The 25688-nt window shown below is 43.1% G+C and overlaps 2 protein-coding genes across 3 annotated transcripts in view; both read left to right on the forward strand.

The window, feature by feature from the left end:
- The first annotated feature begins 7272 nt into the window (after window positions 1-7272).
- On the forward strand, window positions 7273-21378 carry LOC115462884 (gastrula zinc finger protein XlCGF8.2DB-like). 2 transcript variants are annotated; one of them, XM_030192948.1, is made up of 3 exons: window positions 7273-7358; window positions 18332-18414; window positions 18448-21251. In XM_030192948.1, the coding sequence occupies exons 2-3, from the start codon at window positions 18406-18408 to the stop codon at window positions 21067-21069; spliced, it is 2631 nt and encodes an 876-aa protein (XP_030048808.1). In that variant the 5' UTR covers window positions 7273-7358; window positions 18332-18405; the 3' UTR covers window positions 21070-21251. The 2 variants fall into 2 exon arrangements, with proteins under 2 accessions (XP_030048808.1, XP_030048817.1); XM_030192957.1 differs by lacking the exons at window positions 7273-7358; window positions 18332-18414 and having other exon boundaries at window positions 19674-19714; window positions 19967-20908; window positions 21159-21378.
- Window positions 21379-21672: 294 nt separating this feature from the next.
- LOC115460724 (zinc finger protein 271-like) overlaps window positions 21673-25688 on the forward strand; it is a gene marked incomplete at its 3' end in the record, with an annotated part of 43618 nt that continues 39602 nt past the window's right edge. The window contains exon 1 of the mRNA XM_030190486.1: window positions 21673-21790. Coding sequence (XP_030046346.1) covers window positions 21673-21790 — 118 coding nt within the window. The remainder of the gene's footprint in view (window positions 21791-25688) is intronic.

A 25688-nucleotide genomic window follows, 5' to 3' on the forward strand; every position in this document is an offset into this window, starting at 1 on the left:
TTTACACTGAATACGCTGGTACTAGGCTACACTCTTCTATACATTCAAGGTAAGGTATTTTTCCTTCTCTTTTGATTTTATGTAGCTTATTACGATTGCCCGACAAGACATTACTGATATAATTTTAGCTTATTTTTATTCAGTCATTTAGTTTTATTAGCCCCTTCAGCGGTTTTTGTTTTTTTTCTTGTTAGGCATATACATACTGTATATATATACTCAGTTATATTATACATAGTAGCATTAGGGGTACCTCGGGTCTATAGTTTTCACATATGGTTTTACCTACCCTCACGATTATTTGACATAGTATCAGCAATACATATATATGATTTTCAATACTATTCGACCAATTTGATTATCAAATGCGCTATCACTTCTTTATTAGTACTTTCAGAGTCTTTTTCGTTAGAGATTTATATACAGTGGGGGAAATAAGTATTTGATCCCTTGCTGATTTTGTAAGTGTGCCCACTGACAAAGACATGAGCAGCCCATAATTGAAGGGTAGGTTATTGGTAACAGTGAGAGATAGCACATCACAAATTAAATCCGGAAAATCACATTGTGGAAAGTATATGAATTTATTTGCATTCTGCAGAGGGAAATAAGTATTTGATCCCCCACCAACCAGTAAGAGATCTGGCCCCTACAGACCAGGTAGATGCTCCAAATCAACTCGTTACCTGCATGACAGACAGCTGTCGGCAATGGTCACCTGTATGAAAGACACCTGTCCACAGACTCAGTGAATCAGTCAGACTCTAACCTCTACAAAATGGCCAAGAGCAAGGAGCTGTCTAAGGATGTCAGGGACAAGATCATACACCTGCACAAGGCTGGAATGGGCTACAAAACCATCAGTAAGACGCTGGGCGAGAAGGAGACAACTGTTGGTGCCATAGTAAGAAAATGGAAGAAGTACAAAATGACTGTCAATCGACAAAGATCTGGGGCTCCACGCAAAATCTCACCTCGTGGGGTATCCTTGATCATGAGGAAGGTTAGAAATCAGCCTACAACTACAAGGGGGGAACTTGTCAATGATCTCAAGGCAGCTGGGACCACTGTCACCACGAAAACCATTGGTAACACATTACGACATAACGGATTGCAATCCTGCAGTGCCCGCAAGGTCCCCCTGCTCCGGAAGGCACATGTGACGGCCCGTCTGAAGTTTGCCAGTGAACACCTGGATGATGCCGAGAGTGATTGGGAGAAGGTGCTGTGGTCAGATGAGACAAAAATTGAGCTCTTTGGCATGAACTCAACTCGCCGTGTTTGGAGGAAGAGAAATGCTGCCTATGACCCAAAGAACACCGTCCCCACTGTCAAGCATGGAGGTGGAAATGTTATGTTTTGGGGGTGTTTCTCTGCTAAGGGCACAGGACTACTTCACCGCATCAATGGGAGAATGGATGGGGCCATGTACCGTACAATTCTGAGTGACAACCTCCTTCCCTCCGCCAGGGCCTTAAAAATGGGTCGTGGCTGGGTCTTCCAGCACGACAATGACCCAAAACATACAGCCAAGGCAACAAAGGAGTGGCTCAGGAAGAAGCACATTAGGGTCATGGAGTGGCCTAGCCAGTCACCAGACCTTAATCCCATTGAAAACTTATGGAGGGAGCTGAAGCTGCGAGTTGCCAAGCGACAGCCCAGAACTCTTAATGATTTAGAGATGATCTGCAAAGAGGAGTGGACCAAAATTCCTCCTGACATGTGTGCAAACCTCATCATCAACTACAGAAGACGTCTGACCGCTGTGCTTGCCAACAAGGGTTTTGCCACCAAGTATTAGGTCTTGTTTGCCAGAGGGATTAAATACTTATTTCCCTCTGCAGAATGCAAATAAATTCATATACTTTCCACAATGTGATTTTCCGGATTTAATTTGTGATGTGCTATCTCTCACTGTTACCAATAACCTACCCTTCAATTATGGGCTGCTCATGTCTTTGTCAGTGGGCAAACTTACAAAATCAGCAAGGGATCAAATACTTATTTCCACAACTGTACATTAGCATTTGTTGTAGTTGGTGCACCTTTGTTTTCAATATATATATGCTGATGTATAGTATATACATTACTATTTGATGTATCTTGACGCCTTTGTTTTCCACTTTTTTACTAAAGCGTCATGAAGGTTTGACAAAGCACCAGTAATATATACATAGGTTTCTTAATAATTTTTGATTAATCTGACCATTTTATTTTTTGTTAGCATCTTTTGTTAGTATCTTAGGCACTCCTATTGTCAAGGATGTGCGCATATGTGTATATATATATATTTATACATTTAATTATACCTTATACGCTAGTTCATTCTGGATTATAAGATGTAACACTACTCATGTTTAGATGTAGCCCTACTCTCTTATCGTTTATTTACAATGTATATATCTTCCTTTCCCTTCTTGACAGCTGGTTCTTATTGTTTTTTCTTGACGGCTAGACTTTGGATAAAATTTGTGATAATAATATTGAAAATTATTTATATGCATTTTTATAGACATTTGGATACATAAATAAAGCCTTCTAGAAATTGTTCTTAAATTTTCATTTAACTTCTCTCTTAAGATACTGTATAGATATAAGATCCATAACTTATTTCTAATCATGTACCTTCTATTAATTAAAAAATTTCCTTCTGTTATGTCTATCATTTTGATATCATTGTGATATATTTCAATATTCAGAAAATTTTTTGAGCAATAACTATTCGGACATTTACGATATTGGTCGGTAAACGTGTTGATATAATTTATCTAACCTTTTTGTAATATCTAACTATTTTTCTCATTTACAAATTTTAATAGAGACCACATTTTATGAGCTCCATTGTCTGTCAGTATATCTTCTGTGCAACTACTGATTGGTATGTTTAATTTTAATTTTGATTCCATTTTTATGTGATATTTAATCATATCCTTATTTATATGTATGGACTAAGAAATTTTCTGTTACCCATTTAAAACACTATTTGTTCTTTCATTTAAAGTTATTAACATTAAACATAATTATGTATTGAGTCACTGGGTTCTATTGTAGATAAATTTCTATAATGTCAATTAAATTATATAGAGTCGATTTGCTCTTTACCCACTTGGTCGCTTGTCTGATGGTATAATAATAATATTTTGTTAATATATCAGATTCTATGTGAGTATATTTGATTTATATTAGGAATGATTAATATTTTTAATATTTTTAACTTTTAAAATTTCTAATATCATTATGTTTTTTTTTTTAATTGATTGTAATACATGTGATTTGATTTGTTTATATTTATATTTTTCTTTCATTTAATCATATATGTGTTTTGTTATTTTATATTTTTGTTGTTATGTTATAGACCCCTGATGAAGGTTTTTTCAAAAACCGAAACACGGACCGTGTTGGGTCCTCAATAAAGTTTTTTGGAGCATCTTATCTCTTGTCTTGGATTGATCCCTTGAAGTTGTTTTTCCACTTGTTTCTTTTCTGTGTTGGACTTTTGTGGAAATTTTTGGACCTCTTTTGATATCTGCGGTAAATATATTAAAAAGCAGCGGTCCTAGCACAGACCCCTGAGGAACCCCACTAACTACCCTTCTCCATTGTGAATACTGCCCATTTAACCCCACTCTCTGTTTCCTATCCTTCAACCAGTTTTTAATCCACAATAGGACATTTCCTCCTATCCCATGACCCTCCAATTTCCTCTGTAGCCTTTCCTCTGTAGCCTTTCATGAGGTACCTTGTCAAACGCCTTTTGAAAATCCAGATACACAATATCAACCGACTCCCCTTTGTCCACATGTTTGTTCACTCCTTCAAAGAATTGAAGTAAATTCTTTTTTTTTTTTTTTTTTTAAAACAGCAATCATCTTTTATTGTCAGTCAAAAGAATGAAAGTATAGTAGTTCTGCAAAATATATTTTCTATAATAAAAGGAAATAATTAAAATTTTCTGAGAATCAAATTCAGTTAGGCATACAGTCTGAAATGTTTGTGCATTTAATAAAATTGAAGTCAGGCAAGATTTCCCCACACAAAAGCCATGCTGACTTGGTCGCAGTAATCCATGTCCTCGGATGTGCTCTGTAATTTTGTTTTTAATAATAGCCTCTACCATTTTCCCCGGCACCGACGTCAGAAAGTGCCAGGGGAATCCGGACACGTTAACCTACACTCTGAGGGGAGAGGTAGAGGAACGCCATGAAGGTAAAAGTTGGTTTAAGAGGATAGAGGGGAGGGAGGTGGGGGAGGGAGGAAGGGGATATGGTTTTGGAAAAGGTAAGATTCTATGTAAATTGAAGGGTTACATGCAATAATAGCTTGGTAAAGTTTCGTTTGAAGAAAAATATTCAGAAGTCTCGTCTGTAAACATTGTTGGGACTTAAATGAGGTAATAATACACAGAGCAAAACACGAGACACAATTATTGGAGTTTAATATGGAAGTTTATGGGTTAAGATAGAACTATCTGTTATCAGACTTTTATTGTTTAATAAAGAATTGCTAGTAATGAGTATTCATTCATAACAATAGTTAATACATAAATGTTAAATACAGAATAGGGTTTGGGGGGAGGGAGGGACAAGTGTTATATGACAAAATTTGATGGCTGTACGTAATGTTGCATGTTTGAAGTGCTGTTCCACTGAGTTCTGTACAACTGTTTTGAGACTGCTATGTTCAGGTGGATTTGTACTTTTGGAGTTGTCATCAATAAAAACTGTTGAAAAATAAAGTGTAGCAAACACCCTTCAGGAGTGAACGGATAGTCCATGCCCATTAATTTGTTCAAAAAAGAGGTTATTACCTTCCAAAACTTTTGAACTTCCTCACATGACCACCATATATGTTTCATGTCTCCTAGGCCCCCACAGTCCCTCCAACACAACCCTGACCCTGTTTTATACATGTGCACCAAACGTGTGGGGGTGTAGTACCAACTATACAAAATCTTGTGACCATTTCCCACCAGGGCGCTAGATACAGACACCCGCAGTAGGGATTTAAATGCACGCCCCTACTCCTCAGTTGTGTAGGTCGCCCCCAGTGCCATCTCCATTTCGCTGTGTAGTATTGTACCGGATTATCGTGGAACAGTATGGCCTTATACAGTCTGGAAATACCCCCTCTCCCACCACCCTTCATCAACTCCTGCTCTGGTCGCGTTAGCCGTTTCCCCTTTAAGCTGCCCAACTCAGCCCACACCATGCTGTGATCTGAGACTACGGGCGCTTCAATGGCAGCTCTGTGAGCCTTTGAGAACAGGGAAGGAGATATCAGAATATAATCCAATCTGGCCTGAACATTATGTACTTGGGAAAGAAAGGTATACTCGTTCTGATCTGGGTGAAGAGCTCTCCATGTGTCCACCAATACTAGCTCACATTGCAAGAATCCCACTCCCTTCCCATCCATCCCCTTGGGTCTCTTTTTCGCGGGGGTTACAGTCCACTAAGGGATCCGCTGTTATATTGAAATCCCCACCCCCCCCCCCAGTTGGTACCCATTAACCGTGACTAATGCAGCCAGAAGGGATGAAAAAAACTGATGGGAGTAGACATTGGGGGCATACACTGAACAGAGAGCGACCTTACTACCCTGCAACATCCCTGCCCAAATAACAAATCGCCCTTCTGTATCCTGGATTTTTATTTATTACATTTGTATCCCACATTATCCCACCTCTTTGCAGGCTCAATGTGGCTTACAATTCATCGTGGATACTGGAAATAGAAGAGTATACATTTGGTTTTACAGAGAGCTTTGGATACATGATGGTGAAATACATGATAGTGTTAGAGCAAAGTCATTAAAGAGCATAAAGAACATTTCTGGGTATCTTAAAGGATGAACAATTACACGTGTTGATCTTTGTGGAAAATTCTGTCGAAGAGATAAGTTTTCAGCAGTTTGCGGAAGTTGGTCATTTGATAGACCGTTTTCAGGTTGCGTGGCAGGGCGTTCCAGAACTGTGTGCTTGTATAGGAGAAAGTTGATGCATGCATTAATTTGTATTTCAAGCCTTTACACTTGGGAGGATGAAGATAGAGGAACGTGCAAGAGAATTTTTTCGCGTTTCTGGGTGGTAGTTCTATTAGGTCCAACATGTAGGCTGGGGCGTCACCATGGATGATTTTATGGACCAAGGTACAGACTTTGAACGTGATGCGTTCTTTGAGTGGGAGCCAGTGTAGTTTTTCGCGAAGGGATGTTGCGCTTTCGTATTTTGGTTTGCCGAATATAAGTCTGGCTGCCGTGTTCTGGGCTGTTTGGAGTTTTTTGAGTATTTGCTCTTTGCAGCCGGCGTAGAGTGAATTACAATAGTCCAGATGACTAAGTACCAGAGATTGTACCAGGTATCGGAAGACATTCCTTGGGAATATATAAAGTTACCAATTCTTACAAAGCTGTTCACGATCTACTAGCCCAATATGGCCTGATTGACGCTTGGAGGTTGCTTATCCGGACACATTGGATTACACGTTTTTCTCCAATCCTCATAAATCGTACTCAAGGTTGGACTATTGGTTTCTCTCTAAATCACTTATTGACACTTTGTCTACCTCATCTATTGAACCAATACATATTTCTGATCATGCTGCTTACGTGTTCTCTGAATGTTAATTCTGTGATGCAGAAGTCCACAATGTGGTGCTTTAATTCATCTCTATTACAGGAAGAAGCCTTTCTTCAGAAATTCACAGATCATACGGCAACATTCTTTGAATTGAATAACACCACAGATGTTTCTCCCTTAACAATATGGGACTCGTATAAGGCATATATCCGGGGAGTCATTATTGCTTATTCCGCATTTATTCACAAGCAACGTAAGAATGAGACACTCCAACTTGAAAAAGAAATAGCTTTGTCTGAACATCAGTATATGTTTTTTTTTAATTTATAGAAGTCTTTATTGAACTTATATTGATACAAAACAGAGTATAGACATCATAGAAGTGAAGTCTAGATTTTTGTTAATCAGCACTGCGACTCCTCTTTGCCTGCTATTAAACGAGGCAGAAGCTAGCTCTCCAACCCATTTTTGCTTCAATTTAGAATGCTCTGTCTGCGATAAATGTGTTTCCTGAATAACTAAGACATCCACTTTCATGTGCCTGCTATATTGCTATATAGAATCTTAGATCTTTTAACAGGCGAGTGGATACCATCTACGTTCAGTGTGGCTATTCGCAAAAAAGCCATGCCCCCACTCCTGCCGCTCCACTAGCACAATTGATATGATCAACTTTCCCCAGGGCGGCGTCCCAGCCAGACCACCCCACAGGAGCACCAAGTACAACATCTCAAAATATGTACTCTCCTGAGAAGTTCTGAGAGAAGAGGACATTTCTCTGGTAAGTGAACGCTACTTTGCTTTGTGCTTTGGGAACTTAAAGATTGGGGTTTTTTGTGTTTAAATCATTTTTATTTGAAACATAGCAATAACAGAGTCAACAGCATGTGTTTACAGATTTGTTAAAATACAACTTCAATTTTTATATGTTTAAACTGTTTTATTGACGATTATCACAATACAAATTAACTTGGAATATTCATATAGCATTGATTGATATACAAAACAGCATTCTAACAACATATTCAACATTGCCAAACACTTTTCTTCCCCATTTTTCTCCCCCCTCCCCTCTTAACAATTCCTTGGCAAGTGCTAATATTAGATGTTAAATTACTTTTGTTCCTAATATAATACACTTTAAATACCTCGTTAGGTGAAATAGTACTTATCATAAAATACCAGAAAACTAAACATCAAAGCTCTAGAGCACTGCCAAGCTTTAGCCATATACATCTCACTCAACCCCTCCAACCCCCCACCCAATACCTCCCCCCCTTGCAAGCAGAATTCCGCTCTAGTCTGAATTTACTACTCCAGGCTACCCATACTCTCCCATTATTCCACTATTTATTAGGCATTAACAAGCAGACTACGTCCCCTTGGGCTAAGAATTTGCAGGTATGGCGTCCAAATCTGAAGAAAACGTACTCTGCGCTTAGGCGATTGTTTTGAATCCCTAGCCTCCCAAGAGGCCAGGAGATGCACCTGATTGCACCAGTGCCAATAAGCTGGCCCCTCCGATGAGACCCAGTATTGCATAATGCATTTCCGAGCTACCAAGCTCAGCTTCCTGCATAACATTATAGCCGGGGCACATAATGGAGCAAACGCTCTTGGTTGATCCAACAGAAACTGCCTCTCCGTTCCTTGAATTCTATTCCCCAATCGAATCAAAAACCCTCTTACCCTCTGCCAGAACATGCGCACCTTGGGGCATTGCCAACAACTTCAATTTTTAACAATCTCACATACCTTGAGTTATTTCTTTTTATTGCAATGCCTCCCTCCCTTATCTCCTATGCAATATTTCGTCAACTGAGACAACATAACAATCGACAAATAATAACATATCACATTTTCTGTCTCCATTCCTAAATCTTCATACCTTCCCCTCACCCGCCCTATTCCAACCCCAGCCCAACTTCTTCTATCCTCTCCCACAATGCAAAAGGTTTCAAAAGTTTAGCAGATAACTACGTGCTGCTGGTGTCATAGTGTCCCAAAACGGATGCCATCTCTGTTGAAATTTTTTCCCCATCTTTGAGTCAAAGTCTTTGATGGCCATACGTTCTATACGCAGCAAGGATACCATACGAGTCCGCCACTGTTGCCATGTAGGATACTGATATGACATCCATTCAGATAATATTGTCTGTTTGCCAACAATTATTGCTCGCAATGCAAATGCTGTATATCCTTTTCTGGGCCTTGTCCCCCCAGCTCAGGTTGTCCAAAGAGCAAAGAGAACTCATAGTGCCACCGCTGACCCCATATCCTGTTCACATTAAGTATAATCTGTTTCCAAAACTTCTGGATACCCACACAGGACCAGTACATGTGACCCAAAGTTGCTCCATCAGCGCCACACTTTGGACATTCCCCCCAGGGTGATAATCCCATATAAAATGCTCTCTTCGGTGGGATGTGCAGACGTAAAGCAGTGTACCGCTAAGTCTGTGACTCGTCGTATCTGCAAGATATGAGTTTTCAGCTGCTGTGTCGTAACCACAACTTGCAAATCTGCTGACCACTGTTGCGCCAGTCTGTGATATTCTAACTCCAGGGCCGTGTCTCGTATATGTCTATGGTGATATGACATAGGCACCTTTTGTTAGGACTAAAGATTGGGGTTTAAAGGAGGAATTGTAGGTTATTGTTAGGCAAAAATAAAAATATAAAAAGCAAATTTTAACAACTAATCTCCATAGTCCTTTCCATTTAGTTTTAAAAGCTTTGTACCACAGCGTTAACAGATAGAATCTAACAGGCACTACAGGATCAAATTTTTTATTAAGGGCGAATAAAAGAGAGAGAGGGGGAAAAGCAAGCAGGACCTAGTTTAGTATTAAGGGGGGAATAAAGAGAGAGAGAGAGAGAGAGAGAAACAAGCATCATTAACTAGTTGCCGTGGAGGGGCATAATCGATCGGAAACGCCTATCTCCATGGGCGTTTATCTCCAAGAACGGGTCCGTGAAGGGTCGGACTGAACCGTATTTTCGAAAAAATGGATGTTTTTGAGCTGGGCGTTTGTTATTTTTAGCGATAATGGAAACTAAAAACGCCCTGCCCCCCTGATATGCCAGGACACCAACTGGGCACCCTAGGTCAGTGCGGTGGACTTCAGAAAAAGCTCCCACATGCATAGCTCCCTTACCACGGGTGCTGAGCTCCCAACCTCCCTCCCCCAAAACCCACTACCCACAAATGTACAACACTACCATAGCTCTTAGGGGTGAAGGGGGCACCTCCATGTGGGTACAGTGGGTTTTGGAGGCCTCCCATTTACCAGCACAAGTGTTACAGGTAGGGGGGATGGGCCTGGGTCCACCTGCCTGAAGTGCACTGCGGTACCCCCTAAAAGTGCTCCAGGGACCTGCATACACACAGGCCTCTAGGACTGGTTGCTGCTGTATAACATTGGCACACCAGTTTACACCTGAACGTCTGTATCATATCACCCCTGTTTCTCCTTTCCTCCAGAGTATACATGTTCAGGTCTGCAAGTCTCTCCTCATACGTCTTGTAACGCAAATCCCATACCATTCTCGTAGCTTTGCTCCTTCTCCTGCTATCCGCGGGAGACATCAATCCCAATTCAGGTCCCCCATACCTGTCCTCGTCCTATCCATGCAACCGATTCCAGAATGCCTCCAATCTCATCTCTATTCCTCTCCTCCCCCCCTTCTTCCCTCTCCTCGTGTGCCCTATGGAATGCCCGCTCAGTCTGCAACAAACTCTCCTTTACCCATGATCTCTTCATCTCCCGTTTCCTTCAACTGCTCGCCTTAACTGAAACCTGGCTCACCCCTGACGACTCTGTCTCAGTCACGGCCCTATGCCATGGAGGTTATCTTTTCTCCCACACTCCCCGCACAGTTGGTCGCGGAGGAGGCGTTGGGTTTCTACTTTCGCCCTCCTGTAGTTTTCAACCCCTCCTCCTACCACAGTCTCACTGCTTCTCATCCTTTGAAGTTCACGCCATCCGTCTATTCTACCCGATGCCACTCAGAGTTGCAGTCATTTACCGCCCCCCTGATAAGTCCCTCTCTTCCTTCCTTACCGACTTCGATGCCTGACTCTCCGTCTTTCTTGAACCCTCATCTCCATCCTGCATTCTTGGAGACTTTAACATACACGCTGATGACCCATCCGACTCTTACGCTTCTCAGTTCCTCACTCTGACATCCTCCTTCAACCTCTAGCTATGCTCCACCACCCCTACTCACCAAACTGGCCATTGTCTCGACTTCGTCCTCTCCTCTACCTGCTCACCTTCCAATTTCTGCGCCTCAGCTCTTCCTCTCTCAGATCATCACCTAATCATCCTCACACTTCATCACCCTCCCCCCTCAGTCTCGCCCAACACTAACCACTACTTTCAGGAATTTCCAGGCTGTTGACCCTCCCACCTTATCCTCTAATATCTCTAACCTCCTCCCTTCCATCATGTCCTTCGAGTCTGTCGACAAGGCTGTCTCTGCTTACAATGCCACTCTCTCCTCTGCTGTGGATACCCTTGCACCATGCATCTCCCGTCCCACAAGGCGTACTAATCCTCAGCCCTGGATGACCCCTTGCATCCAATACCTTCGCTCCTGCACCTGGTCTGCCGAACGCCTCTGGAGGAAATCTCGCACCCATACCAACTTCATTCACTACAAATTCATGCTATCCTCCTTCCAGTCCTCCTTATTCCTTGCCAAACAGGACTACTACACCCAATTGACTAATTTTCTCGGCTCCAACCCTCGTCGTCTCTTCGCCACCCTTAACTCCCTCCTCAAAGTGCCCTCCGCTCCCCCCCCCCCCCCTCACTCTCTCCTCAATCACTGGCTGACTACTTCCGCAACAAGGTGCAGAAGATCAACCTCGAATTCACTACCAAGCCACCTCCTCCTCTTCACCCTTTAACCCACTCCCTCAACCAACCAACCCAGGCCTCCTCCTCTTTCCCTGATATCACCGAAGAGGAAACCGCCCACCTTGTTTCCTCCTCAAAATGCACCACCTGTTCCTCTGATCCGATCCCCACCAACCTACTAAACACCATCTCTCCTACTGTCACCCCCTCCATCTATCACATCCTCAACCTCTCTCTCTCTCTCTCCACTGCAACTATCCCTGACACCTTCAAGCACGCTGTAGTCACACCACTACTCAAAAAACCATCACTAGACCCTACCTGCCCTTCCAACTACCGCCCCATCTCCCTCCTACCCTTCCTCTCCAAGATACTTGAACGCGCGGTTCACAGCCGCTGCCTTGATTTTCTCTGCTCTCATGCCATCCTCGATCCGCTTCAATCCGGTTTTCGCCCACTACACTCAACAAAAACAGCACTCTCTAAAATCTGTAATGACCTGCTCCTTGCCAAATCCAAAGGTCACTACTCCATCCTCATCCTCCTCGACCTATCCGCCGCTTTTGACACTGTCAATCATAATTTACTTCTTGCCACACTGTCCTCATTCGGGTTCCAGGGCTCCGTCCTCTCCTGGTTCTCCTCTTATCTCTCCCACCGTACCTTCAGAGTATATTCTCATGGATCTTCCTCCACCCCCATCCCGCTCTCTGTTGGTGTTCCTCAAGCAGCTGTCCTTGAACCCCTTCTTTTTTCAATCTACACCTCTTCTCTGGGATTGTTGATTTCATCTCATAGTTTCCAATGTCATCTTTATGCTGACGATACCCAGCTTTATCTCTCCACACCAGACATCACGGCGGAAACCCAGGCCAATGTATCGGCCTGCCTATCCAACATTGCTGCCTGGATGTCCAACCGTCACCTGAAACTGAACATGGCAAAGACTGAGCTCATTGTCTTTCCACCCAAACCCTCTTCTCCTCTCCCTCCACTCTCTGTTTCAGTTGATAACACCCTCATCCTCCCCGTCTCATCAGCCCGCAACCTCGGAGTCATCTTCGACTCCTCCCTCTCCTTTTCTGCGCACATCCAGCAGACAGCCAGGACCTGTTGCTTCTTTCTCTATAACATCAGCAAAATTCGCCCGTTTCTCTCTGAGCGCACCACTCGAACTCTCATCCACTCTCTCATTACCTCCCGCCTTTACTACTGCAACCTACTCCTCACTGGCCTCCCACTTAACCATCTATCCCCCCTTCATTCCATTCAGAACTCTGCCGCGCGTCTTATCTTCCGCTTGGACCGATATACTCACATCACCCCTCTCCTCAAGTCACTTCACTGGCTTCCGATCAGATACCGCATACAGTTCAAGCTTCTCCTACTAACCTACAAATGCATTCAATCTGCAGCCCCTCATTACCTCTCTACCCTCATCTGCCCGTACGTTCCTACCCATAACCTCCGCTCACAGGACAGATCTCTCCTATCAGTACCCTTCTCCACCACTGCCAACTCCAGGCTCCGCCCTTTCTGCCTCGCCTCACCCTATGCTTGGAATAAATTTCCCGAGCCCAATCCTTACTAAAAGCCCACCTCTTCACTGTAGCTTTTGGCACATAACCATTTACCTCTATTCAGGAAACCTAGACTGCCCCAATTGATTGACTGCATACTTGTCCTTTAGATTGTAAGCTCCTTTGAGCAGGGACTGTCCTTCCTTGTTAAAATTGTACAGCGCTGCGTGACCCTGGTAGCGCTTTAGAAATTTTAAGTAGTAGTAGTCTGTCTGTTCTATAGAGAGTATGTCAACTATATGTCGGCCGGGGCCAATGGTCAGGGGATCAAGTAATGGCTCACACAATGTCCGGAATCTGGTGAGTGGATCCCAATCGGGGTTATCTTCTGGTGCCGGATCCCAAGGGGTCCACCTCACGCTGTCTTCTGAGTCTGAGTCCGAATGCCAAGCCAAGTCCGTTCCTGGATCCTGTTCAAGCTGCCAAGCCAAGTCCATTCCTGAATCTTGTTCTTGCCTTGTTTATAGTCTTCTGTTTGTTCTTGTTGCCTTGCCCCTGCCCTGCTTTGCCTGTCTTGTTGTGCCTTTTCTTGTCTTGTCGTATTCAGTCTAGTCCTGTCCGGATCCAGTCCTTGCCTTGTCCTGGTCTTGCCTTTTTCTGGACCCAGTTTTAATCTAATCCTGTGTCTTGCCTTGTATTGCCTGGGTCCCAGTCCCAGTTTTAATCCAGTTCCGAGTCTGCCTGTCCTATCTGGGTTCCAGTTCTGCCCCTTTTCCTTTTTCTCTGCCTTTTTCTCCTTGTCTCGCCTGGATCCATCAAGACTCCGATGGCTGTTATACTAATGTGGAAAGACCAACAAGGAGCTTTTAAATATCAGCTTGAGGGAGATCATGTATGTTATTTGCATCTCTGGTAATCATCAGCATGGATATGCTGTATTTTCTGCAGCGAGGGGAATGTTAAGGGGTCTGTGTATTACTAAGGGGGCATTTTGCAAATGTGAGTGGCGCTCGGTAGTGTGGGCGTGTGGAATTGCCTATTTTTTAAATGGAGGTGTAAATAGCCATCTGCTAAAACAGAAATCTGCGTGCGGCCATTTAATGCCTGAGCAGGTTCACATTTAATGCAGCGGTAATTGGTCAGTGCACAATAACCACCGGATGCGCCTACACCACGGGCCCACGTAACAAAATATAAAAAATGTTTTCTGACGTGGAAAATGGCACTCGGCAAAATCAGAACTACCCCTGGGTATGCCAGGTGGTAGTGCTGATTTCCCACATGGCAACCCTACTGCCCTTATACTTGCTAATTGTACTTCTCCTACAATAGCAAAGTGGAGTGGAAAGTGTGGACTTGAAGCGTCTGTTTACTCTTTCCAAAAATACTAGGACTAGGGGGCATGCAATGAAGGTGCAAAGTAGTAAATTTAAAACAAATCAGAGAAAAGTTTCTTCATTCAACGTGTAATTAAACTCTGGAATTCGTTGCCAAAGAATGTGGTGATGGCGGTTAGCTTAGCGGGGGTTTAAAAAAGGTTTGGACAGCTTCCTAAAGGAAAAATCCATAGACCATTATTAAAATGGACTTGGGGAAAATCCACTGCTTATTTCTAGGATACTGTCAAAACCACTAGGCTCTCTCTTTCTCCACACTACTGTCCAAATCACAAAAATATAAATAGGAGAGTGTATTAGGAAACACTCTATAGATTTATACGAGGTAGAGTCTCATATAACTGCACATGGCTCTTTATCACTTCACTCCCTTGGTGACTCTACCCTCATGCACATATATTTAATCATTGACTCGTTACCTTCTCCTCCCTGTGCTATAATCGGTCGCAATCTTCAATATTTATATTTTTAATTTTTGATTTATGCTTCCAAATGCATAGGTATGGTAAAAAAAAACTTATCTTAAGGAGCTGGTATGCTCATCTTTTCAAACTGGTGTGCCCATATACCCCGACAGGTGACTGTTTCGCAAAGCTTCGTCAAAGGGGGCTTCCACACTGTTTAACCTAACATATTAAAACAAATACATCAATATTTTTATTATTTTCAAAATAAACATTTACATAATATAAATGTGGGAAAATCAGGAAATGTATAAGAAAATGTTTATCATTTACATCAAGGAGAAAGAAATTATATTGTTACTTAGTCCACAATAATATGGTCAAGATACAAGGAATTCTCTTTATACTTTTGCTCCAAGAAACTGGGTCGACATATTTCTGAAGTAAAGTCTAAAGACATGGTTTCTGTCAGTCTCGATTGCAAAGGTAGCTAGGAGAGTTGTGCGCTCCGTTATAATTTCTAAAGATGTTTCTAAAGGTTGTGTTACATTCAATTCTGGAACCTCTGTTGGAACTATATTAGCTCCTGTGATGTAAAAAGCCTTTATAATTGGTGGTATGGCTTCTTTAGGGATACCTAGCACTTCAGTAAAGTACTTTTTTAACATCTCAGTCAGTGATATCAAAGGAGTCTTCGGAAAATTTAGGAATCTCGGGTTGTTACGCCTGAGTTGATTGTCAAAGAAATCCATTTTCCTTTGAATTGAATCTTTATCTATTGCCATATTAGTTACTACAGTTTGTAATGTCTTTATCTCTTGAAAAATTGATTCCATCGTTTGCTGAAAGTTTTTTATTTCCTTCACCTCAGAGTTAAAGGAATTGGTTAGTTGTAGTAGGGACGAATTTATGGTCTGGATCACCTCCCAAAGGGCCTCCAAGGTAACAGCTGTAGGTCTACTCCTCACGCCGAGCAGAATGAGTGGGGTTTCCTGGCAGGGGGAGGGCGAGGAATCAATACCTCCCGCACTCTCTCCAGATGGCGTTCCACCAGGGGTTGAGAATCCAACAGGGCCGCCGCTAACCTCCGAAGGACCTGCCTGAGGCTCTCCCATTGGTCCTATCTCACCGCTCGGTCTCGGCGGTACAGCTTGAAGAGGCGGACTTAAAGATGCCGCCTCTAAGCTAAGATCCCCCTGTTGTCCTGGGGATCCAACCAAAGCTGGTAGCGGAACTCCCGATGCACGAAGGCCGAAAGATTCCAGGGTCGGCTGCCGGAGCGTCGGATTTCCGCCAGGGCTCGCGGCGGCTTTTGCCCCGACTTTCCCCTTTCTCTTCACCATAATATCAGGTGACAGAATGTATTCGCTACTGGAGCAGAGCCTAGGATTAAGAGCAGACGTGCAGCGCTCCCTCACACGGACGCCATCTTGCCGACTCGCTCAACAAATACATCAATATTAACAATGATAAACAACCCAACACTTATTATGAGTGCTCCTTAATTGTTAATAACTTGGGTCCCAGACTTACTGTTTGTGTCATCTCTTGCTCGTGCTGACTCCGCAATATGGCAACAGCGTTGTTTTAAACTCACTAACTACCCGGAAACCGCTGGACGTAGTTTCGGTGAGCCCTCCAAAGGATGGTGTATCTAAATAAAGCACCCCCACTGCAAATACGTATTGAGACCTTTTGACTCCACCGTATCTAACTGGTGTATACAGAAGGTCTCACGCTGCAATAACTTTCTGTTAAAATCCCCCTCCCCCCCCCGCCATACGGATCCACCTGTTCAATAGCCATACATTTTAAATCACTGATTACATGATTCTTCGCTTTACAATGTTGTACCAAGGGGGCTCCTAAATTGCGTGCTACTATCCTAGACCGATGCTCAGTCCCTATATATAGCTTCTCACACGGGCATCTAATATAGTATATTATTCCTAGGGTACGGCATGTGGTCTGCCCTCTCAATTTATATTTTCTACCCTCACTTCAGTTATCTTGCGCGTCTTACAATGTGGTTTCTTTCATGCATAATGCCCCAGTGTACTGGGGATTAACCCTGATGTACTAGTAACATCTGGTCACTGTACTGGACTTAGTATCTCTTTCAAATTCTGGGAACGCGAAAATGCTGTCCTTAATGCATAATTTTTAAACAGGGGGTGTGACTGCCTCACATCCCAATGGTGCCTTATAATGCCGGCCACTGCTTCTCCCCCGGGACATAACGTAAAACACTTGTCAGGACCTGATCATCTTGTCTACTCTGTGATCCTGGTTGTTGTATTTATCCCGGGTGTAGGCTCCCTTTAAAATTTTATGCGGATAGTGTCTTTGTAGCAATCTAGCGCCAAGATTTTCAGAATGTATTTTATAGTCCTCATCTTCTGTACATATCCTTTTAAACCTGAGGAACTGAGAGAAAGGAAGACTCTGTTTCAATGCCTTATATCTAGGATAAAACTTACAAAAAAACCAAAGATCTTAATTGCTGATAAATAGGCTAATAGCACCAATCGCACAAACTCTTTTCACATTGCAATCCTTTTAATTATTTGAAAGAGAGCCCTCAGAGAAAAACCACTATCAAGGCAATATCATCGGTTTTTACCTGGTCTTTTGCCCGGTGGCGTAGCACATCTTTCATAGGGCTATCTCTTATTTGTGAAAATAAGTGCTATGGCCAAACACTAAAGTGCTCAAAGTAAACGTGCTCGCAAAAATAATCGTGACTTATCTTTAGACGTTATTGTTGATTAAAGTTTTCTTTTTTTCCTTTTCTTGCTAATCGATTCTCAGTCCATAAAGTCCATAAAGTTCACAGTCTGCTGGCTTTTACCCTGGTAACGCCTGACACCGCGGGTTTCAATGATTTCCTCAGGGACTCGGATTAACGTTATGCAGATCTTTATGAATGAATCCAATGCTGTAGACCGAGACCTTCGGTGTGCTAGGATAAGCAGCATAAAATGTAATATACTTTTTTGGGATCTTGTCAGGTGACCTGAACTGGGCACTGTTGGAAACAGGATGCTGGATTTGATGGACCTTTGGTCTGTCCCAGTATGGCAATACTTATGTACTTATAATACCTTTCAAATATGACGAGCCAGTAATTGTTTCTTAAAATCCTTTAAGGAATCAAAAGAGCCTTATAAGTAGTGGAAACTCTTGTCCAAAGTACTTTTTCTATTAGTTCGTCAGCCCAACATGTTTCGGCATTCAGGGGTAGAATTATAAATTGTAAAATGGACAAAGAATCCCCTGAAAGATAAACAGAAATAAAGGGGTAAAAGAATCTTCTTACAATACCCTATACAGAGAACTAAGACAAAAAAAGACAAACCATCCACAACCCCCCCCCCCCCCCCCCCAAAAAATATATATAAAATATGTACCTAGGCGGCTTTAGGTGGATTGTTTGTCCATTTTACAATTTCATAATTACTGGCTCATCATTGCTGCTTTTTCCTTCTGATACATTTTGATGGCAGCATTTTCGACCTCCTGTTTTTTATGTTCTACAATAATACTGAATTCTCTTTCTTTTATTTAGAACAAGAGGATCCTAAAAACAGTAATTCAGAGACACATCACTGGAAGCTCAGTGAGAAGCCTGAAGAAGAAAAGATGTTCTCAGAAAGAGAGAAAGAGCAGATTTATTCCTGTCCTGACTGGGGAGAAAAGGAAAAGAATCAAAATAAACAAAAACCTTCACCAGGAGACTCAGCTCTGTGTGAAAACAGTATCAGTAATCTCAAACAGGAAGAGGAGAGAAACCAGATGAGAGATCAGAGCTGTTCCTGTGATATTTGTGAGATATTCCTCAGCAATCATTTTGTTCTAAAATCACATCTTACATCTGATACTGAAGACAGACCATCTACATGTACGGACAATGGGGGAAACTTCAGTCTAAAGAGAGAACTAGAAGGACAACAGAAAACAGTCCTAAAAGAGAAACATTTTACAGGTTCTGAATGTGGGAAAGGTTTCAATAGGAAGAAAGAGCTAATGCAACATGAGAAAACTAATAAAGAAACTACAATGTGTACATTTACAGAATATGGGAAAAACTTTACGAACAAAGCAGACATTATAAAATATAAGAAAAACATCACTGATGAGAGAATATCTTCATGTCCTGGATGTGAGAAAAGCTCCAACAAGGAAGAAAATTTCCACCAAGGACAGAGATCAGTTTCAAGTGTTGAATGTCAGAAAAGCTTTAGTCAAGAGGAAGCAGTCATAGATCACCAAAAAGCTCAAACTGTTCGGGAATCAGACACTTCTACTAAATCTGAACAAATATTTTGCAGGAAGGCAACACTCTCAAAATACCAGGAAATCAAGAAAAATGAGAGATTATATACTTCTGCTGACAGTGGTATAAGTGCTTGTTGGAAAGGAAACCTCACAATGCCCAAGAGACTTCATTCAGCAGTGAAACCATTTACCTCTACTATGTGTGGTAAAAGCTTCACTACAGACAGTCTCAGAGACCACCCGAAAACTGACAGTGGAATGAACCCATTTACCTGTACTGACTGTAATAAAAGCTTCAGTCAGAAAGAACACCTCACAAAACACAAGAGAATCCACAGCATTGAGCGATTTCCATGTAATGAGTGTGGTAAAAGCTTAAGTAGGAAGGGAACACTGACCATACATCAGAGAATCCACACAGGTGAGAAGCCGTTTACATGTAGTGAGTGTGGTAAAAGCTTTAGTAAAAAGGAAACACTGACCAGACACCACAGAACCCACACAGGTGAGAAGCCATTTACATGTACTGAGTGTGGTAAAAGCTTTAGTAAAAAGGAAACACTGACCATACATCAGAGAATCCACACAGGAGAGAAGCCATTTACATGTACTGAGTGTGGTAAAAGCTTTAGTATAAAGGAAACACTGACCACTCACCAGAGAATGCACATAGGTGAGAAGCCGTTTACATGTACTGAGTGTGGTAAAAGCTTTACTGAGAAGAAAAAACTGACCAAACATCAGAGACTCCACACAGGTGGGAAGCCATTTACATGTACTGAGTGTGGTAAAAGCTTTAGCATAATGGGACGTCTGATCATACACCAGAGAATCCACACAGGTGAGAAGCCATTTACATGTACTGAGTGTAGTAAAACCTTTATTGCGAAGGAAACACTGACCACACACCAGAGAATGCACACAGGTGAGAAGCCGTTTACATGTACTGAGTGTGGTAAAAGCTTTACTGAGAAGAAAAAACTGACCAAACATCAGAGACTCCATATAGGTGAGAAGCCGTTTACATGTACTGAGTGTGGTAAAAGCTATGCTGAGAAGAAAACACTGACCATACACCAGAGAATCCATACAGGAGAGAAGCCATTTATGTGTAATCAGTGTGGTAAAAGCTTTAGTAAAAAGGAAACACTGACCATACATCAGAGAATCCACACAGGAGAAAAACCATTTCCATGTAGTGAGTGTGGCAAAAGCGTTAGTACAAAGGGAAAATTGACCATACACCAGAGAATCCACACAGGTGAGAAGCCGTTTACATGTAGTGAGTGTGGTAAAAGCTTTACTGAGAAGACAACACTGGCCATACATCAGAGAATTCATACAGGAGAAAAGCCATTTACATGTACTGAGTGTGGTAAAAGCTTTAGTAAAAAGCAAACATTGACCATACATCAGAGAATCCACACAGGTGAGAAGCCATTTACATGTACTGAATGTGGTAAAAGTTTTACTAAGAAGAAAACACTGACCAGTCACCAGAGAATCCACACAGGTGAGAAGCCATTTACATGTACTGAGTGTGGTAAAAGCCTTAGTAAAAAGCAAACACTGACCATACACCAGAGAATCCACACAGGTGAGAAGCCATTTACATGTACTGAGTGTGGTAAAAGCTTTATTGCAAAGGAAACACTGACCACACACCAGAGAATGCACACAGGTGAGAAGCCATTTACATGTACTGAATGTGGTAAAAGTTTTACTAAGAAGAAAACATTGACCAGACACCAGAGAATGCACACAGGGGAGAAGCCGTTTACATGTACTGAATGTGGTAAAAGTTTTACTAAGAAGAAAACATTGACCAGACACCAGAGATTCCACACAGGTGCGAAGCCATTTATATGTAGTGAGTGTGGTAAAAGTTTCATTCGGAAAGCAAAACTTATAAGACATCAAAACAATCATTTAGGAGTGAAACCATATTCATGCAGTGAGTGTGGTAAAAGTTTTAATGAGAAGGGAGCACTGACCAAACACCAGAGAATCCATACAGGAGAGAAGTGATTTCTATGTTATTCATGGCAAAAGCTTTAGTAGGAAGCAAACACTGACCACACAACAGAAATCCCACACAGGACTGAAACGATTTACAGGTACTGAGTGTGGTAAAAGCTTCACTGGGAAAGGAAGACATGTAACACACCAGAAAATCCAATTACCCAGTGAATCGTATGGAGAGACAGAAGATCCTGAAGCAGGAACAAATCCAGTCCAAGAACAAGGAAATGTGGCAGAAGAATCCAGACCTATTTTCCATCATGTTGAGAGCTACAGGCTTCATCGAAAAGAATTTCCAACCACACCTGCATAGGCTGCCTGTACATATTACATTTTATGAACCCCAAAAGGAAGCTCTCTGTAGTATGATGGAAGTTCTACAGCGAATGTTAGCAGTAAACTTGAGATCCTACTCCACCTACCCTGGCCTAGGAGTGAGGTTCATTCCTGTCATAGTATGTGGAAAACTAACTCATCTGGAGAAATTGCCCTGAGTGAAACTACATGTATGTACTGAGTGTGGTAAAAACTTTAGCTAGAGGTGCACTTATTTAGAGCGTGTTAAATGCTCATGCTCATTATATTCCTAGGGGCATTTCAGCTTTTAGCATGCGCTTAAATCCAGTACTGCACCTTAGTAAAGTATACTTCACGGTGCAGAAAGTGGTAAAGCCTTCTTTCGGAATGTACAAATACAGTGGGAAAGATAAGTGTTACTCCAGGAAAGGTACAGGGATCAAGCCCGGACACATGAATGGTTAAGGAGAGGAGAACTGAAAACTATGGATGAGAGCTTGATAGCTGCAGCCCAGGACGGTGGATTATGGACTAGATGGTTCACAGCGAGTAGAGAAAAAACTGGTACAATCGACATCTCATAGCTGGCTGTGAAGTGCTGATGGCAGAAAAGTTTTATACACAAAGGCATAGCAAGGTGGCACATCTCATTCACTGGAAACTCTATAAACTCTTGAATTTTCTTTTTTTCTGCTTATTTTGTATTTTTATTTTTTAATGTATTATATATAAACTGCCTGTGTAATATATAAAATTACAAGATCAGTGAACCGGAAAAGCATCAGGATCGTGATACTGAAAAAAACTGAGGAAGAACGAAGAGGTTATATCCTGGAATATATCCATCCTGACCAATAAAATCCTTAACATTGATTATAGAGGTGTCAGTCCTGAGTGTTTGCTTTATGAATTGTGTGGAGAGAGAAGATCCTCCATAGTAACATAGTAGATGATGGCAGAGAAAGACCTATACGGTCCATCCAGTCTGCCCAACAAGATAAACTCATATGTGCTACTTTATATGTATACCTGACCTTGATTTGTCCCTGCCATTTTCAGGGCACAGACCATAGTAATCTGCCCAGCACTAGCCCCGCCTCCCAACCACCGGTGCTGCCACCCAATCCCTGCTAAGATGAGGATCCATTCCTTCTGAACACGATTTCTTTATGTTTATCCCATGCATTTTTGAATTCTGTTACCATTTTCATCTCCACCACCGTCGGGCGGGCATTCCAAGTATCCACCACCCTCTCCGTGAAAAAAATACGTCCTGACATTTTTCTTTAGTCTGCCCCCCCTTCAATCTCATTTCATGTCCTCTAGTTCTACCGCCTTCCCATCTCCAGAAAAGGTTTGTTTGCGTATTAATACGTTTCAGTTATTTGAACATCTGTATCATATCACCCCTGTTTCTCCTTTCCTCCAGGTCAGCAAGTCTCTCATACATCTTGTAATGCAAATCCCATACCATTTTTGTAGCTTTTCTTTGCACTGCTTCAATTCTTTTTAGATCCTTAGCAAGCTGCAACCTCCAAAACTGAACACAATACTCCAGGTGGGGCCTCACCAACGACTTCTACAGGGGCATCAACACCACCTTTCTTCTGCTGGTCACACCTCTCTATACAGCCTAGCATCCTTCTGGCTACGGCTACCGCCTTGCACACTGTTTTGTGGCCTTCAGATCCTCAGATACTATCACCCCAAGATCCCTCTCCCTGTCTGTACATATCAGACTCTCCCCACCTTACACATACGTCTCCCGTGGATTTCTACTCCCTAAGTGCATTTCTTTGCATTGAATTTTATTTGCCAAACATTAGACCATTCTTCCAGCTTCTGCAGATCCTTTTTCATGTTTTTCACTCCCTCCGGGGTGTCCACTCTGTTACAAATCTGGTATCATCCGCAAAAAGGCAAACTTTACCTTCTAACCCTTCGGCAATGCCGCTCACAAATATATTGAACAGAATTGGTTCCAGCACCAATCTTTGAGGCACTCCGCTACTCATTTTTCCCTCATCCAAGCGAATTCCATTCACCACCACCCTCTGGCGTCTGTTCGTCAACCAGTTCCTAATCCAGTTCACCATGTTGGGTCCTGTCTTCAGCCTGTCATGTTTATTCAAGCGCCTCCTGTGAGGAACCATGTCAAAGGCTTTGCTGAAAGTAGATTACATCTATAGCACGTCCTTGATTCAATTCTGTGGTCACCCAGTCAAAGAATTCAATGAGATTTGTTCGTTTCGCACGATTTACCTTTGGTAAAACCATGTTGTCTCGGATCTTGCAACTTATTATCTTCTACTTTCTAATTCCACCTCCTCAATCTCACAAGGAGGGTAGATTGAGAACACAGCATGAGAGGGAGACCACGCCCCTTCCATTGATTGGTCACAAGACTCGTGAGGCAGGGGAGTGGAGGACATGATCCTGCCCCCCTGACACTGGCCTAATGGTTCCTTCCTTCCTTCCTTCTCTTATGTTTGTTCTCTCTACAAGGAGACCCTGATTCCCATTTCCCAGCACTGACCCAACAAAGCCCAGATCTGCCCCCAGGGATGAAGGGCAGGAGGATGGCTCTTGGGGTTTGTGCTGAGCAGGTAGGAGACTGGCAGGAGGTGGGCAGCAGGGGATGCAGTGCCAGGCAATGCCACACACACACAAGAAGAAATGAGCCTGGCACTGCTCAATCCATTCCCTGCTGTAGCCCCTCAGGCTCTTCTTCCTCATTCTCCTCTCCTCACTGGCAGGAGGTGGGCAGCAGGGGATGCAGTGCCAGGCAATGCCACACACACACAAGAAAAAATGAGCCTGGCACTGCTCAATCCATTCCCTGCTGTAGCCCCTCAGGCTCTTCTTCCTCATTCTCCTCCCCTCACACTGGCAGGAGGTGGGCATCAGGGGATACAGTGCCAGGCAATGCCACACACACACAAGAAGAAATGAGCCTGGCATTGCTCAATCCATTCCCTGCTGTAGCCCCTCAGGCTCTTCTTCCTCATTCTCCTCCCCTTACTGGCAGGAGGTGGGCAGCAGGGGATGCAGTGCCAGGCAATGCCACACACACACAAGAAAAAATGAGCCTGGCACTGCTCAATCCATTCCCTGCTGTAGCCCCTCAGGCTCTTCTTCCTCATTCTCCTCTCCTCACTGGCAGGAGGTGGGCAGCAGGGGATGCAGTGCCAGGCAATGCCACACACACACAAGAAAAAATGAGCCTGGCACTGCTCAATCCATTCCCTGCTGTAGCCCCTCAGGCTCTTCTTCCTCATTCTCCTCCCCTCACACTGGCAGGAGGTGGGCATCAGGGGATACAGTGCCAGGCAATGCCACACACACACAAGAAGAAATGAGCCTGGCACTGCTCAATCCATTCCCTGCTGTAGCCCCTCAGGCTCTTCTTCCTCATTCTCCTCCCCTCATTGGCAGGAGGTGGGCAGCAGGGGATGCAGTGCCAGGCAATGCCACACACACACAAGAAGAAATGAGCCTGGCACTGCTCAATCCATTCCCTGCTGTAGCCCCTCAGGCCCTTCTTCCTCATTGTCCTCCCTTCACACATCTGCTGCTGCTCAGTGCATTTTGTCTAGCAAAAAAGGTGCCGGTACTCAAATGCCAGGCCACCCTTCAGGGGTGGAGTGATCATTGAAGGACTCACCCCACAATAGCCAGGACCCCTGCAACCAGTCATAGAATCTATGACAAGGCAGAATTTGTATGTAGAACCTGAGCTCTTTCATTAAAATATGAGAACCATGGGTCAAGTTTAGCAGACAGTGGAAAAGGTGCCGGTACTCAGTACCCCCAAGTACCCCCTCAAAAAAAGCCCTTCTGCTGCTCCTCCTGCTTTACCAGACTCTCACTTTCCACTTTACATTCTCCCTCTTCCTCTGACTGTCACTTTCTGCTTTGCCTTCTCTTTCCTCTCTCCCTCTCCCCTGACTGTTTCTGGTTTTGTGTTTCAGATGCGGGTGACCTTTGAGGACGTCGCTGTCTCTTTCTCCCAGGAGGAGTGGGAGTATTTAGATGAAGGGCAGAAGGAGCTTTACAGGGAGGTGATGAAGGAGAATTATGAGACTCTGATGTCTCTAGGTAAGGATTTCCTGTTATTCCCCCTGTTAAAATCCCTTCTCAAGCACATTAAGGAGTGATTGGCAGTGGCTGAGTCTTAGTACAGGAAGCCGGAGTGACTGATAATGAGCAATGGCCAGGTGACCCACTCTATATGCAATGAAAGCAAGCAAGAGCGAATCGGCAACACAACAGAAGTCTAGTGGGCCATGGATAGAACTGAGTGGCAAAGTCTTAAGCTGAAGGAAGCA

The sequence above is a fragment of the Microcaecilia unicolor genome, chromosome 1 (genome assembly GCF_901765095.1).
Source record: "Microcaecilia unicolor chromosome 1, aMicUni1.1, whole genome shotgun sequence".
In the NCBI taxonomy this organism is placed as follows: domain Eukaryota; kingdom Metazoa; phylum Chordata; class Amphibia; order Gymnophiona; family Siphonopidae; genus Microcaecilia; species Microcaecilia unicolor.